The 17,162-nt window shown below is 47.8% G+C and overlaps 2 protein-coding genes across 2 annotated transcripts; both read right to left on the reverse strand.

Moving 5' to 3' along the window:
• Positions 1 to 253: 253 nt before the first annotated feature.
• Positions 254 to 7,508, reverse strand: LOC135817157 (phosphoenolpyruvate carboxykinase, cytosolic [GTP]-like). Its single transcript, XM_065330281.1, has 5 exons — positions 7,350 to 7,508; positions 6,901 to 7,212; positions 4,717 to 4,910; positions 4,068 to 4,483; positions 254 to 2,247 (listed from the first exon to the last, which is right to left on the reverse strand). The coding sequence occupies exons 1-5, from the start codon at positions 7,370 to 7,372 to the stop codon at positions 1,135 to 1,137; spliced, it is 2,058 nt and encodes a 685-aa protein (XP_065186353.1). The 5' UTR covers positions 7,373 to 7,508; the 3' UTR covers positions 254 to 1,134.
• Positions 7,509 to 8,518: 1,010 nt separating this feature from the next.
• Positions 8,519 to 17,049, reverse strand: LOC135817160 (ras-related protein Rab-18-like). The gene is made up of 8 exons (XM_065330284.1): positions 16,843 to 17,049; positions 15,385 to 15,440; positions 14,076 to 14,137; positions 13,408 to 13,480; positions 12,544 to 12,662; positions 11,954 to 12,027; positions 11,155 to 11,206; positions 8,519 to 9,715 (listed from the first exon to the last, which is right to left on the reverse strand). Exons 1-8 carry the CDS (start codon positions 16,911 to 16,913, stop codon positions 9,590 to 9,592), a joined length of 633 nt encoding a protein of 210 aa, XP_065186356.1. The 5' UTR covers positions 16,914 to 17,049; the 3' UTR covers positions 8,519 to 9,589.
• Positions 17,050 to 17,162: the final 113 nt, after the last annotated feature.

Genomic DNA, 17,162 nt, shown 5'->3' on the forward strand with positions numbered 1-17,162 from the left:
CTTGCACCTTCGGCTTTGTGTAGTGAGGTGGTGTACATCATAGTAATTGACTCCACTACATGTACCTCTATGACACTGTATTCATTAGTGACAGTGAACAGGCAACACAATGCCTGTTGGTCTTGTAGCAGCAACTGCCTCTATCAAAACTTGCAGCCTGCTGCACTGCCCCCCCCCCCCCTCTCTCTCACACACACAGACACTCTATCCACGCACACACACGCGCGCGCAACAAATCCTGGTTGTCATTAGCTTGAGAACCAAGTTAGTTATTGCTTCACAACATACTCATTGAACTAGATGCATGGGCTGACGGTATCGTTCGTGATAATAAGTAAAGAAGATCAGGTCATAGTTCGTGCACGATGCTCCGCGACGATATTATAATTTTTGACTTTGTTTAGAACTGAACAAAACGGCAAAAATAAGCTACATATACCTAATTGCCGAACTTCAGCAAAGTAACTATTACTGGTTTGGTATACTGACTGAGAGATCAGACAAATTTTGTTTCAAAGAGAAAAATAGTAATCGACTACCGGCGCAAAGAGCCTGAGAGAATGAGGACAGAGAGAAGAAGAGAGAGAGAGAGACAACCCTATTGGCATGAAGCTGGCAATGAGAGCACCACACACACACACAACTGGAGAAGAATGACCAGCTCTGGATATTGATACTACGTACACAAGAAAAACAAAAACAAATCGGCATCAATTCGAAAAGAATATTGACAATGACATTTAGACGCAATTTGTTCTAGTTGCTTTCCGTACTCAGTACAGGAGAGCAAGCCCTTATTATCTTCTCACACGAAGAAAAAAACGAATCAGAGCCACAAGCAGAATGACCCAAACTGTGGCTTGGCATGCAAGACATATGGAGATGAGTACTAAGCAACAAGAGACCGTACTTACACCTACTGCGCCTCTAGTGCGATGTGCTGTACGAGTAAACGGAAACAGGAGTGAGCCGTGAAGAGAACTGCACGTCCGTCCCTTTGCTGGCAAGCTAGCAAGACGGAGCCGATGTTGTGCAGGGATAGCGTGTTGCTTTACAAATATACACACCAGCTAGGCTGCACAAAGCTATGTACAGCGCAGTGAACGCCACCAATACAAAAACTGTGCACTCGGCTTAGCTGCGGCTGGCTGCGAGCCTGTCCTCCAGCTCACGCAGCTGACTGCGTAGCTCTTGGGGCAGATCATTTCCATTTTGTTTCTCGAGGTACTGCTTGACGGCCTTCAGCTCCTCCGTCCACAGATGCTTGTTGACATCCAGCAGGCGATCCATTGGCACGTCGTCCTTCAAGCCGTCTGTGTCAATAGCGTTCTGGCTGGGTACAAAGCCTATGGGCGTCTCGCGGGCTATACCACTCTCCGCCGGCTGTTCGTCACAGCGGCGGAAAATCCAGTCGAGCACGCGAATGTTCTCGCCGAAACCTGGCCACATGAACTGACCGCGCTCGTCCTTCTGGAACCAGTTGACTTGAAAGATCTTGGGAAGATTGTGGTTTGGCTTCTCCATGTTCAACCAGTGCTGGAAGTAGTTGCCGACGTTGTAGCCGAAGAATGGCAGCATGGCAAACGGGTCGGAGCGTATGCTGGACTTGACGTCGGTGGCAGCGGCGGTTGCGCCGGACCTCATCGACGCTCCCATCAACACGCCATGCTTCCAGTTACGCGACTGGAACACCAGCGGTACGGTGTCAGCGCGACGACCGCCGAAAACGATGGCGTCGATCTTGACGCCCTTCGGGTCCGCGGCGCCCTCCTTGTCCAGGATGGAGCAATGGTTGATCGGCGTGCAGAAGCGAGAGTTGGGATGCGAGGCCGTGATCGGGATGCCGTCGATGTTGACCATGTTGGGCCTCCAGTGCGGCACGCCACGCCACGTGATCACCTTGACCTTGGAGAAGTCAGGGTGCGCGCCCATGTTCTCCCAGAACACCTCGCCCTCCTCGGTATAGGCCACGTTGGTGAAGATGGTGTTCTTGTGGATCATCTTCATGGCTACTGGATTCGTCTTGGCACTGGTGCCGGGAGCGACACCAAAGAAGCCGTTCTCAGGGTTGATGGCACGCAGGTTACCCTCCTCGTCGAAGCGCATCCACGCAATGTCGTCGCCGACGCACTTGATGTCCCAGCCATCCAAGGACGGCTGCATCATGGCTAGGTTGGTCTTGCCGCACGCGCTGGGGAATGCAGCCGCTATGTACTTGTGTTTGTCTCCCTTCTCCAGACGCATGATCTGAGCGGAGCACACAGTAGAAAACACACAGAAAACAAACGGACAGGAATGAAGCCTAGTACGTGTACCTACACAGACACCCTACACTGATACACCGATGCACTGAATGCACCGATAGACCGAATGCACAGATGCACTGAATGCACTGATACACCGATACACTGAATGCACAGATGCACTGAATGCAATGCATAGCCGGCCCACACAATTCGGCACAGGCAGGCATGCCATGAGGACATGGCATGTTCAGCAGTGACAAAGCTGTTACCCATGGCATATTGAGAAGAGCTACACATAATTGAACTCGGATGGTGAGCCAATATAGTTATGATGAAGAAAGGAAAAGGACAAAATGTAACGAGTTATGACAAACTGTCCACCAACGTAACCAGATCTTATACAGTCAGCGAGTGCGACAAAATGGCACAAAACCGACAAGGAGTACTGAGACATTCGGTGACCTGACACCCAGCTCCAACACTTCTCCAAGGCGCAAACATAAAGCGCTACTAAAGTAATGACTCGATTTGAAATACGCAAAAGTTTCCTTGAAGACAAAAATGTCTCTACGCTTAGAAAGAGGACAAACTTCGGCTCTTTCCAAGCAATATATTCTAAAGTTTCACACGAGCATACTTTCATGCCTTCTCGTCAGGTGGAACACGATGGAAATAACCAAAAAGGTGCAAGTGCGAAGAAAGGGAACAAGTGTGAAACATAGTGCGACAACAATAGACAACCGATGGATAACCAACAACCTCCTGACAGGTAGGCATGAACATATACTTGTGGAAAACTTTAGAAAATGTGGCTAGTGAAGAGCCTGAAGTTTCATGCCTAGTATTTGCAGGTGGTTGTTAGTTATATCCACTGGCTGTGTCTATTGTTGTCGCACTACGTTCACACATGCTTGTTTTATTCATGCTTGCATCCTTTGTCCTCTTTCTAGGTGTAAAGTAAAGTCAGCTGTTGTTGTTGTTGTCGCCAAGGCATTTTAATAGGGCAATCCCCGCAGACTGCGAGTCCTGTTACAGTACCGTGAGTAATTGCGTGAAATAAAGTTGAAAAGGTGACACAAAAGATGCCACAGAATAGGCTACGGTATATTCCGGAGTATAAGCCGCACTTTGAACACTCAAAAATTCACCCCCAAAAAGGGGGGGGGGTGCGGCTTATACTCCGATGATCAAAATAACGGTGATAAATAGGGTCGATGTCTGTATTTCGTGGCAAAAAAATGGGGGGGGGGGGGTCTACTCCAGTGCGGCTAATACTCCGGAAAATACGGTACCTAATTGCTGTAGCAAAGAGCTGTTATATACATGTAATGGCAAAGAAAGCTGCTTGGCTGCAGTCGGATGGGAGAGAATTACACCTGTCCGCTGAAGTTGCCCTTCAATGTAGTTCGATAAGGCGTCTGGGATAATTCGTCGCTTGGATAACCAGGCATTTTATTGCACAGCAATTGCACTCGTATGGTGCGCTCACTGATTTCATTCCAACCTTTTAACTGTTCGCCTTCACCGGGCCAGAGGAGGGACGGTTACAACTGCAGGTAGGCGCTTCCTCCAAGTCAAGAAACACTGAGCACCTCCATGCCCTGCCAATTTACTCCTGCTGTGAAGGACCCCACAGTACCGATACTGGAAGAATGCCCCAATAAAAAGCTAAAAACAGGAAAACACACTCCACTCTATAATATAGACTTTTCCCACTTTCAACTTTCCCTCGAACTAATGAATCTATAATATAATTTGAATGTTAAAGCTGAGGGAATCTCTTCAGCTCCAGATGGTCCCCTATTAGTGATGAAGCCTTACCAGCATGTGCTCCGCGTACCACGGGTTCTTCTCGTCATTGTGGCCCATGGCGGAGGCCAGGCGCAGCGCAAAGCACTTCTTGCCCAGCAGAGAGTTGCCGCCGTACCCGCTGCCGTAGGAGACTATCTTGCGACGGCGCGGGTAGTGAGCGATGAGTACGCGCTTGGGATCGCACGGCCACGACGGCAGCAGGCTGTTGTAGTCCACCTGGTCCATCGGGCGACCCACACTGTGCACGCAGCGCACAAAGTCGTCCTTCTTCTCCAGCAGCGACTTGATGGTCTCCTGGCCCATGCCGTGCGTCATGATGCGCATGCTGGCCACCACGTATGGCGAGTCAGTCAGCTGCACACCAGCTTTGGCTAGCGGTGATCCCACCTTGCCCATGCTGAACGGGATCACGTACATGCGACGATCTACATGCATGCCACACACACAGATATAACCAAATTGGTTTTTAATGCACACATTCACATAAACCCAGATGTATAGATACGCAGCCCCTTCCCAAAATCACTCATGAACACGCACAATAAAGCTTCTGACAGCTGAATATCCTATGAAACCAGAAATTCATCAGTGTATGCGGCGCAATCAAATAAAAAACTCGCGTACCCCCCCCCCCCCCACACACACACGCACAGCTTACTTTTCATGGACTTCTCCAGGCGAGATCTCATTTTCATGTCCATCTTGCTCTCGGGCATCCAGTTCGGGCCTTCGCGCTGGCCCTGCTGCAGTCGCCGAGCACCCTCCGCAATGATATCCTCCTCCTCCGGTGTACAGACGTATGTCTTGGTTTCCACGCGGGCAACATCTGCCGGGTCCGATCGAGCAAGATAGCTGCAGAATGTACAACAGCAACAAGACCAAGTAGAGAACGTGACCGCAAATACTTATCCGAATGGAAATTCACAGTTTACATTTTAACCGGGAAAAGTTTGCTTGTTTTAGCTCGTAGTTTGCGAGCACAGATAAGTTTGCACCTGGAAATGTTTGTGATTGATGTCATATTTCATTAGTCTACAGTCTACAGTTCTACGCTTCATTACATTAATTTTTTTAGGATTTCGCACCCATGCACCGGGAAAATCACGAAAGTTTCCAGATCGCAATTGAGGTTTCCCGGTTCACTGTGCTTCCGGTACGCAACGCCCAAGACTGACTCAAGTGCTCACATCTACGCTACATTGCGTCATACGGTTCTGCTCACACACAGGCTACCAGAACGTCACCGTGTCCACTGGCCGAGTACAACAAGGACTGCTGCTTGCACTGGGCATTCATGCAACTAGCACACTCTCGTCTTCTAACCGGGCTATGGCCGCACAGAGTCAAAAGCAACTGTGTATCATGCACACTGGATAGACAGTATTTTCCGGAGTATAAGCCGCACTTTGAACGCTCAGATCCCCCCCCCCCCCTTGGGGGCGTGTGTCTTACTGTAAAACCGGAAAGTTTAATGACCAACAACTTTTTAAACGTTTTTTTCTATTTTTGGCATGGTAACGTGCAGAAAGTTTAACGATGGCTACCTAGTCACTCATCTGTAAGCGCATCTTTACACAGACATCTCAAACCGGGTTCGCGATAACGTTTCTTCAAATAACGAAAAAAATTGGGCGTTAAAAAGACTCTGTGACTCGTTAGGCTTTCCGGTTTTACAGTATATTCCGATGATAAATTAATAGGGTAGATTCCGTATTTCGTGGCAAAAAAATGGGGGTGCGGATTATACTCCGGAAAATACAGCAACCGGGTTTTAGCAGCCATCCAACGGACTGGCCACTCGCTCAGTCTTTGATGTGATCTCTGGGACCAGGATGAGCCTCACACATTCAGGACCTTCTCATACTTGCCAACCCCTGGCAAACAGTTTCCTTGATACCGATGAGGTTTTTCCTTGATTTTGCCCATTTTTCCTCGATCTGCCCGAACATTCGCAACATTTAGAGTTCTTGCTCGCTATAGAGCTTCGTTGTGGGCACAGCACTTGTAGCTGCTATGCTCGCGAGCATTGAAAAACCGAAAATCAACAAAAAAGGTGCTGAGGGACAATTTTCGAAAATCCGGTGGATGTTATAACTTTTCCGGTATGCCGGGACGAAAGCGAGTTTTCCTGGATTTTCCCGGAAATTCCGGTAGGGTTGGCAAGTATGCTTCTCTACATCACTACATGTGCATGCCTTCCTTTTTTTTACAATCTTGCAGGACTATACTATAGTCTTGTACTGCTGCACTGTCTCTATGACTAATGATAATTGTACACAGACAGGAGTCAGCCACTAGGAGTCGTAGGAGTCGTACTGGTAAAGGTGACCACCAGCGCCGCCATGTTGTGCCACACCTCCATCGAGCCCACACCGAACAATGGTCGCGTGCAGCGTCGCATGCACGAGTACAGACTAGTAAGTAGTATGACCCCACATACTGTGACATAGTCCATGCACTCTCACAAGAACTCCTAGTCCTACTGCACTGATCAGTAAACCGGCGGAAACACGGCAGCCGGTAGAAAAAAATATCGCAGCATCTCATGCTCAGGCTTTCCCCGGCTCTTGTGCGAACAGTGGCGAGCAAAGCGCACAAGACGTCCATGGCGATTGCCATCCCTCGCTCGACGAAATGTGAAAGCACGTAGACTGCGCTACAGTACACAGGTAGAAACAGAACGAGCCGCCACTGCACCTGACTACATCCATGACACACAGACAGGGCCCAAAGGAGACCTCGTAGTTACTAACTCGTCCCACACCACGGCGTGCAGTGCAACACCACAAAAAGGAAATAATCGTTCGTGTTCTCTAAATCTCGGGTACATTAGTATATTTACCAGTTCTCATAGGATGGGTGTTTGAGCTCTCTGATTACACCAGTGTCGATCATGTGTTGTGTGAGACTTCTCAGTTCCTCTTCGCTGCCGTCGCAAATGTAGATCTCTTTCGGTTCGCACACATCACGGTATTCCTCAATGAATTTCCGAAAACTGTCCAGCTCTGGCTGGCGCTGCAGAGTGTCGATCGTGATCGTCGATGTCAGCGATCTCGCTGCGAGTAGATATTGCTGGCCATCCGCTTGGCGCGCGGTCCGCAGTCCGTGAATAGGCGCACGACGGGAGAGTAGCCCCGTGCGTTGCGATGCACGCCTAGCGAGCAAACACAAAAATAGGAAATAATTGCCACCGAAACTCGATCAACGCCAAAGACACATCAAACAGGAGCACTCTCCCTGCCTTGCCAGGCATAGCACAGCTTACAGTGCACCACAACTAACGTTACTTACCAGGAGCGAAGTAGGAACGACATGACGCACAAGTGGCGATCCTGCTCGGCCTGCGCTAGTCAGCGAATAAACCGGGATAGGTGGCAGCGAATGAAAAGACAACCACCTCCCAAAGCCAACGGGTTGGTGGAGTGAGCAAGTGTGAGGAAGTCAATCGGACTAGATCTGCTGCTGATGATGATTGATGATGAACCGCACTCAGTCAGACTCCGAGGAGTAGACCTACGAGTAGACAGTCTGTGCAGTGCCCGTAAATCTACTCAGACTCAGGGCAGTGGCAGCATGCAGCACTGCAGACTGCAGTCGAGTCGGATGATCTGACCAGTGCGGCTTCAGGATCGCGATGGCAGCAAATAGATTCACGCAAACAGTCGACTGTAACCTTATAAACGTCAAATCCATCGAAAGAAAAGGAGACTCCGAATCGCAAAGGTCGACACGAGCGACATATGCCAACAGTCAACACCAGGCCATGGCTTGCAGGCCCCGACTCGTCGCTCTCAGCTGGTAGGGAAGCTCGGTACAGAGACAGACATGTCTGTATTTCGCCAGCTACATCATCACTTTTGAGTTGAGATTGCTGGAGCTCAGACATTCGCCCCACATCACATGCATTCCACGCACATCATACATTTTAATAGTGTGTACCTGGTCGACCATGCATGTACATGTGCCAGTCACTCACGCATGTTTATTTTTATGCTTTTTGTCACCACGACACCAGTCTCACCATGTACCATCAGTAATCACATACACATACACACACGTACACATGACTAGTGACTGTATACATGTAGTCTGTACACTTCTTTTGCGAACGCCTCGTTTTGTACTTCTTTGCAGTCACACACACAATGAGTTGGAGACCCACCCAGAGGAATTAGGTCGACTGCACTATGATAATATGCCCTACACTATGATCGGCTGTACTGCAAAGCAAAGAGGCTGTCAGACTGGGTCAGGCTTTTGGGCCATGGCCTGAGTATTTTTTTAAAGGACCCCCCCCCCCCCCCCTCCCGCTCCCCGGACCCCCTCCGGCCGGACCATCTCCAGCTCAACATTATCGGCCGGACCACTCATGAAGTGCTTCCGACGAGCTGCTTATGGCATATACCAGTGCTGGGGTTCACTGGTGTACCATGGCACGATGTACTGTCAACAAACTAGTTACTTGCACTAATGATTGAAAAATGTACATGACTTGACGAGATGCATAGAATAAAGGTAGAAATATCTTGAAACACGCCAGCACAGAAACAAACATTTCAGAGGCGAGTTCACTCACGCAGCATGATATTTATCATTTGACTCAAACAAAAGTGCACTTCTATCGTGCAATGACGAAAGTAAAATATAGAGCAGCTGTCTTCCAGAGGCCTTCAAGACAAGTGAGGGCAACAGTTCCATTCAAAGTCTTTCTGCAGGTGCTGAGCAAGATAAAATTGTACTAAAGCTAACAAACGACAGAATAAAAGGTCGGCATGTGCAGCGAAAATGTCAGGCACTTACTTTTAAGCACAGGAAAAATCTGATTGTGGACATTGAGTAGCCCGAAAACACTAGGAGATATGGGATAGGTCTGGCAGCTGATACCGTTATGCGTCCAGATTACAGCAGGTACTGGCAGCATGGCTGATAACATGCCTAACACACACATGTAAGCTCAAGAAAGTTCTAAGCTAAATGGGGAACTCACAGTCAGTAGCACACACACACACACACACACACACACACACACACACATGCACACACACACACACACACACACACACACACACACACACACACACACACACACACGTGCGCACGCAGAGGTTGCGGTCAGTTGGTCAAGGTGTGAAGCCATCCCCAATGCTTGCTTGCAGCACGGAGCAGAGATGCACAGGCGGATAGAAGCCGAGCGAAATCAGCGAACAGAGATCAATCGCTGAGATGACCAATGACGCACAGCTAATACTTACTTGTACATGCAGCTGTAGAGCCATTACGTGTGGTGCATAGCTGCAATGCAGCGTGGCAAGGCAGCAGCTGCATACTTGGCCGGGCCTAGGCAACAGAACTGTTGCGAACGGGGCCATGAACAGAAACAGTGTCAACCTCTAACCTGGGTCATAGCCTCCATCTCCTCCGGTTCTTACAGATACTGCTGCACGAGGCTGAGAGCTCCAAGCACATACTGCTGTACTGCATGGATACAGAGTGGATTTTGTGTAGACACCGAGCAGATTCTGAGCAGCACATCACAGCGTGGAGCAGTAGCCTGAGCAGGTTTCCATGGCTGCCGCTCCGCCGGAAGCCAGACTTAGTGGCGCGCCGCCAGCACCCGCGCCGCCTTCCGCCTGCCACAAGCCTGGTGTTTGAATGACCTGGCAGTATCAGCAACACAACACAACAGCAAAGAGATTTATTGCACGGGCAAGTAGTGTGCGAGATTTATTGAACAATCACGCAGTGTGTCACCCATGTATAGGTCTACCTTCATTAGTAGACAACCTGGAGGGTTCAACATTTTGATCTTATACTGAGTATTGCCTACTATCAGAACGTGTATGTATATGAATGCGTGGTATGACTATTACCAAGAGTACATAACCCCCAAGAATGTGCAACTGCCTGCACAACCTCTATGCCGTGCTGCGACGGCAGAACTTCACATCACGCGACATGGTTCAAAAGGTAATGCTGGCAAACAGTGCAAAGTGACCACAAGAGAGTTGGGCCCAAAGCTGGGTTATGTACAACCCTGTATCTATCTTGCACAGAGTGCAAGCAATGTGTACGGGTTCATCACGTGATGTGAAGTTCTGCCGTCGCAGACCCCATAGCTGGAGTTGCACACTCTTGGGGGTTATGTACTCTTGCTACTACACATGTTCCGTCAGGAGATTTTGCATCGTTGTCAACTAATGAGGTTGGTCTTTTGAATTCTTTATTCTCACGATGGCACCATCGCCTATAAGAGATCTTGTGACCGATGTCGCACTAACACGGGTAGACACTGTACAGTCATGTAATACTGATAGAACACATTTTCATCCAGCTACAGTCGACTCCACCCACAACGAACTCGCATATAGCAAATTTTGTGATATAGCAAACCACGGTCATGTCCCTGTTTGGGCTCATACAAAATTGACGCCTTGCTGCAAACAGTTTTCGTTTATGACGAACCAAATCTTGTAGGGCCGCATGTAAACCAGGCGCACTCATACTGACATGGGCCACATGCCAGTCGTGGCGTGTTGCTTGTATGGTGTGAGTGCATTTTGGTAATAAAGAACTTCGGTTATAAAGAACGGATTCTTCTGCACAAAGCTGTTCGTCATATAAGGAGTCGACTGTATTGTATTGAGTTCCAATGCTGCCAAGCAACTGGGTCTGTTTTGCACACTGCGACTTCTGATTTCCCGTATTTTGCAGTGTTTTTGCGTACTGACAATGCACTGCCGTGTGCATTGCTTGTGTTTTGCTTTTTGACACTCACATGGTTGTCGGTGGCTGGATTTGCTAGTGCAAAACATGTGGGATTTGTACCATGACGTGCTATTTTATGCTACATGTAGTCGAAGCATGACATGCACTCGCTTTGGCACAGGGATATTCATCGCTCAGCTTGCACTTGCCATGCTTCTACATACATATCTGTAGCCGATCGATCCTCTTCAATGCTCCGTGCCATCTTGCTCAAATTCCGTACTGCGGACGAAGGAGAGATTTTCCGTACGAATACGGGGAAATGCGGAAGGTTGGCAGCACTGGGGTTCTCTAGACTCTAGCCACATGTACACCTGTCCAAGGGACTAACCTTCTCCACGAGCTCTTCAAACGCAACCTGCACACCATCACGCGTCTTAGCACTGCATCAATGGAGAGATCCAGAACACAAACAAACAGATCACGCGCCTTAGCACTGGACCAATGGAGAGGCCCAGAACACAAACAACACAGATCCATTGGTTCGTGGGACGTGATGCTCAATGAAGCACACGTGCATGTGCAAAGACAACACGGTGCTCGCCATCCATGCACAGGTGCCGCAAACTTAGAAGAAACGGAGAACAAACGACAGCGACAGTGACAATGACAGTGTCAGTAGCACACTTCAAGTATCGTTTTAAAAAAATGTCACGGTTCGTGTGAGACTCAGTCATACCGGTTTTCCTGTGTCCATAGGAAAGCCAGTGAGCACCGCCAAGCATCAAGGAACATATGCAGCAGTACTGTAAACCAACAATATTCGGCGTATATTTATTTTCGGCTATTTTCGGCCTGGTCATGTTTGGCCGAAAATTCGTTGCGGCCGAAATTTTGTTTTGCAATGTTCCGTGTGACAGTGTATACAGGCGGCAGCAGTACAGGCCGGACATTTGATGGGTTTTAGCCCTGGGAGGCCGAATTTGAATGGGCCGAAAATTTGCAGACTTACAGTACATTTTTTTAACGCCACATTGTTTCTTATAGTTCACAAATAAATTGTGAGAATAGGCTCTATCTTATGTCCATGCACGGTGTGTTCTTGATCTAGGAGTACGAATGACCATGAATGCTTTAAGTGCACTGGTGGCTCGTGCATAGACAACCTAGTGACAGTGTGCGCTGCCCACCTTGCTTCAATAAACAGCATGGAATGTGCGCGTGCAAACTGCAGGCCCTCCTCTCTCGTCACTTCCCTGCCTTCCTGCAAGCCGACATAATAACAGGCAACGCCAAGCACATGCCACATATTAGAGAAAGACAATTGCCAACAATCCACACAGAGTACAATCCAACAGCCATTGTGATATCAGACTACTAGTCGAGTCCTGATGATAACAACGACAACGACAACAAGAACAACAACAGCGTGAGAATAAAGATTTCGAACAACTACAGAGAATAAAGATGTGAAACAACAACGCAAGAGTGCCAGGGCACCGCTCCATGTTATCATGATTATCCATCCAATGAGCACCGTGTACAATCACACGCATGCAATTACATGTATTTATGTATTCACTGTCCAATGGCAGCAGCCAATATAACTGGATAGGGGTGGTAGCCAGCCATGGAAACAATGGAGAAGAGTACATACTAGTAAGTAGTAGTAACACATACACAGTATTAAAGACCCAAATGTTAATACCAGCCTCTTCGCAATGCAATCAGACAAATGTACGGGCATTCAAAGGTCATGTACAGGCATACTTGCACTTACTCGATCTATCTTATTGCCGACCAGCATCTTGACAATGTTCTCCTTAGTCGCATACGTTGATAGCTCATTCAGCCATACATTTAGACCGTCAAACGTTGACCGACAGGAGCAGTCATAGGCTAGTCATACAAGAGCACATTAAGACAAATGCAAGCAACCAGTTGATCAGTGGTGCCAACGGTACACCGATTGAGTCGACAGATAAAGAAATGGACGCCTGGTATAATCGTCATCACCATCAAGACATTGTCCAGTATAAGAGAGCTACATTTGCATACCAACAGTAGTAAGGGATAAGTACAATCACACCATCATGATCCCGAAGCAGAGAGACGACAGACAGGCTGTCGGCGGGCGCAGCGCAGATATTTCAACAGTGAAGTAGACCCTGCTGTTGTGCATAGCTCTGCTTGTCGTTTTTCATACGTTTTCCGCTTTAGGAGCTGCATAATATCCCATCTGTTTCTGACTGTCCGGAGGACTTGCATTCTTGTAGGTGTTTTCCAGTGACGAGACAAAAAGAGGTTAAAAACACAATTACATGTAGTGTAAAAGCCATATATATATAATTATATAACGAAGTGCTAATTCTAACGAGTTAACGAGGAGAAATCTGTCGTTAAAATAGAAATCGTTATACAGAAATCGATACAATACTGTTGCTATTGAGCATTGAGAATGAGTGAGAATCTAGAAATCGTTATACAGAAATCGATACAATACTGTTGCTATTGAGCATTGAGAATGAGTGAGAATCATTACCTTTGGTACACGTAAAGCAGTAAATTTTAGGAAATCGTTATATATGTGCCTCGTTAGAATAATGGCTTATACAGTATTTCAATTTATTGGCTGTGTTCTTACCTAGTATAACACCCTGTGCGCCACGGTAGTAACTGGGTGTGAGGGTACGGAAACGCTCCTGCCCGGCCGTGTCCTGTTAAGGTCAGAAGAGAGCAACGTACACAAGTCAGAACAACGGACACAAGTCAGAACAACGGACATAAGTCAGAGCAACGCACACAAGTCACAACAACGGACATAAATCAGAACAGAACAATGGACATTAGTCAGAACAGAACAACGGACACACGTCACACAACATTACGCCAAGGTGAAATCACCAATAGGCAAGCAAGCTGAGAGTGAAATACAGAAATGTAGTGAAAGCCATTACTAGTATTGTTTTTACGCCTAAAGTTCTGGACTTTCAGCCAGACAGCGTGTGTGTGTGTGTGTGTGGATGTTTGTGCACGTGCGTGCATGTGTGTGTATGTGTGTATGTTTGAAGGACAGAAGAGGACACAGACCAATACTAGACCAGAGAGCGGCTTGGAAAGGGAATCTGCATGACCCGGAATCATGATTCCAAGTAAAGTCAGTTTGCAGACAGTTTCCTGCTCCTATCCCCGTGAGCTCATCAACACAGCTGCGGGACGTAAGGCTGAACCTGGTAGACATGTAAAAGTAAAATGTCTCTCTACCCCCAAGTAGATCATGCACAAATAAATCTTCCCAAAAGAAAGCCTTACCCATATTGACAACTTCACCCGGCTACTGCCCACAGTCAGTGTCTTCACTTTGAAATCAACACCTGAAAAAATAGTTAGAGAAGCATTACAGTCCAGTGTAGTCACACGAGTATTCCATTAATAAGTGCCAATAGAACAACCGAGCAGCTGAGCAGCTGGCTTTACTGTTTTGTTGGTTAATTTTGCTAGCGCTCATTTCGTGACTTCCGTTTTACTTGGCCGTTTTTTTACAACTCCCTGTTTTTTTTAAGAAAGTGTCTGCTCCGAACGTCAAAGCTCGCACTTCCTGTTGACTGACTTGACATTTGACTGACTCACGACTGCGTCTGGAGCACACGAGGTTTTTGCCCGTGATACGAGGCCCAGGCTAGCTCGGAATACAACAATAGAGAACAGGACAACTTGGAAATGTATATACTAGTACCTAGCGCTCACTAGCAGCAGCAGCAGAAGCAGCAGCAGCAATGGCAGCACCACCACTGTCACCTCAAGCATGTGCTGCTTGACTGGGGTCTACAGTCTATAGTCTACAGTACATGTACCAGGGTTCTAGCCAAGGGGGGGGGGGGCACAGCCCCCCCCCCCCCCCCCCCGTGAAAAAGTGCCGCCCCTACCCATTTTCCGATTTTTGTGTTTCTCATGCCATTCAATGAAAAATGAAGTCGATAATCAGTAGAGGGTTCATAAAGGCACATTTGTCTGGGGTGAAGTCAGATGTTCGCCTCATACATTGCATTTCGCATTGCAAGATAATTTGATAATGGAAAAATGGGTTAAAGTGTAACTGTTCCGGGTCCCCCCCCCCTACTATTTCGACCTGGCTAGAAGTAGCTGTGTATCCATACTATCCAACCAACAGGGAAACACACCGCCATGTGGTGCAATGTTTATGCCGTATGCAACCAGAGCAGATTTTAGCAAGCGGAGAGCAGATAACACATGCATGCACTTCATGAACGAAACTGGGAAAAGTCTGTGGCAAACCCCGCCAACCACTTCTGCATGTACCACATGCAGTACGTGTGTGCAATGATTGTGCACCATGCGATGGAGCTTTGCTGCAAGAGACCTCATCTTCAGAGCTTCATACTCTTGGAGAGCTGTGTACTCTCAGTACTGTAGATGGAGCACCAGCACGAGTCTCCAGGTGATTGCACTGTCACATGACACTTCGGACTACAGACAAATTTCGCCGCGAATTACTCCACTCAGTGGAAAAATTGGGCAAAAAATTGTAGTAGAGAGACCGGCCGGATAAACAAGGTATGAGTGTAACTGTCTTTAGCTATAACGCCACTATTTAACTTACCAATTGTGGTGGACTGTTCTGGATCAAAGCGATCATCCGTGAACCGCAGCAATAAACTAACCACACACACACACATACACACACATACAAACACACATACACGCACACACACATACACGCACACACACACGCACACACACATACACGCACACACACATACACACACACATACACGCACACACACACATACGCAAACGCGCGTGCACGGAACACACACACACACACACACACACACACATCAATCAGACTGAATTGAACAACAGTGCGTCGGCATAGGTCTAAGCCAGTGACTATCCGCGCGTGCACGGAACACACACACACACACACACACACACATTCAGACTGAATTGAACAACAATGCGTCGGCATAGATATAAAGCCAGTGACTATCCGTATCTGCATTCACCCGAGGCCATACCTCAGCCTGATGGGGTCTCCGGTCCAATGGTACTATTTATTTTATTAGCAGTGTACATTGTTTTTTTTGTTTTTTTTAGTGATAACCAACCGCGGGTAGGGGGGGGGGGGGCTGTATTGACCCGGGGATCGCACCACTCGTCAGGAGCTGGCTCCAGGCTTGGTGGCCATACATGTACATGTGTCTCCAGCTGTACTGTAGTTCATAACTAGATAACGCTCAGGTCTGATAGCAGTGTTTTACACAGGATACACTATTGAACAGTCCATTCAAAAACATGAGCAAAATAGGTTGGGCAAGAAAAAATTCATGAAGACAAAGCAAGTTCGAAGATCAAATACATAGAAAGGCTTATCTGAGCATGGCAAGTTGTTCTGAACAATTGAACAATTGGCACAGCCATGAAAGAGTTATTCGACCAGGCTTTAGGCCTTTTCCTACGATTTTTGTTGGCAGCAGGGCAATTGCAGCATTGCATAATGAAAACATCACGGTCAGGACAACATCCACGGCATTTACACTGTCTGTGAAGATGCTCCTTTATGGCATCCTGCATGCATAACTACAGTCCTGGCTGAAGAAATCCGACCCACAAGTCAAAGCAGTGCCGCGTTTCCATTCCATCACGCACCGTCCAAAAACCCTTTCGAGGGCCGCATGCGCGTTGGCACTGTTGTCGGCTCACAGGTCCGATTTCTTTGGTCACGGCTGTAGCTTGCACCATGGGAACACACCATTCCAAATCCAGTGGCTGAGCGCTAGTGCTAGTGTACAACCCCCCTACCCATCATGATTCTGCCAGGCAGAGGTGTGGTCGAAATTCGCCTGTTTCTTGTTAGTGATACATTTACACTCAGGCATCTAGAATGCGAACACAATGCACTCTGAGTTGGCAATTATCGGCAATGCCCGGGATATAATCCTCACCAGCCACCATGATTTCAAGCTACTGCTGACTAGGAACACGAACGTCAGCTCATACATGTAGAAAGTTTCCGATTCGAGAACAATGGCAGCGTGCATGCGATGACTAGACGTACCTGGATTTTCCGACTCCACTGTCCCCGATGATCAGGATCTTCAGACTAGTTAGCACTGGAGTTCCCTCCATTTCGGTCCAGACTCATAAAGACTCCTCTCTAGCAAATGTCAGCAGCTCCTCGTTCCGACAAACACCTAAGCAAAGCTGAACCAACTCGAGTTTGAACAAGATGTATTCTACTCACTCGGCACTTCAAAAAAGCAAATCCTCTACTAAATCTATCCTGTATCCAGGATGCATGCAGGATCCGCCGCATATCCGTCTTGTTCAATGACGTCATGTGATGTCGTGACGTACAAAAGTCAACGCCACGTAGAA

This window comes from Sycon ciliatum, chromosome 5 (genome assembly GCF_964019385.1).
Source record: "Sycon ciliatum chromosome 5, ocSycCili1.1, whole genome shotgun sequence".
NCBI classification, from domain to species: Eukaryota; Metazoa; Porifera; class Calcarea; order Leucosolenida; family Sycettidae; genus Sycon; species Sycon ciliatum.

What these genes read in the sequence shown, in the direction of transcription:
- LOC135817160 (XM_065330284.1), bottom strand. Translation starts at nt 16,913, where the DNA reads ATGGAGGGAACTCCAGTGCTAACTAGTCTGAAGATCCTGATCATCGGG. An exon ending in TCGGCAATAAGATAGATCGA is followed by an intron (nt 12,028 to 12,543) that starts GTAAGTGCAAGT and finishes GTCGGCTTGCAG; the next exon opens with GAAGGCAGGGAAGTGACGAG. An exon ending in TTGAAGAGCTCGTGGAGAAG is followed by an intron (nt 9,716 to 11,154) that starts GTTAGTCCCTTG and finishes TGATACTGCCAG; the next exon opens with GTCATTCAAACACCAGGCTT.
- LOC135817157 (XM_065330281.1), bottom strand. Translation starts at nt 7,372, where the DNA reads ATGTCGTTCCTACTTCGCTCCTG. An exon ending in TCGTTCCTACTTCGCTCCTG is followed by an intron (nt 7,213 to 7,349) that starts GTAAGTAACGTT and finishes TTTGCTCGCTAG; the next exon opens with GCGTGCATCGCAACGCACGG. An exon ending in CACCCATCCTATGAGAACTG is followed by an intron (nt 4,911 to 6,900) that starts GTAAATATACTA and finishes TACATTCTGCAG; the next exon opens with CTATCTTGCTCGATCGGACC.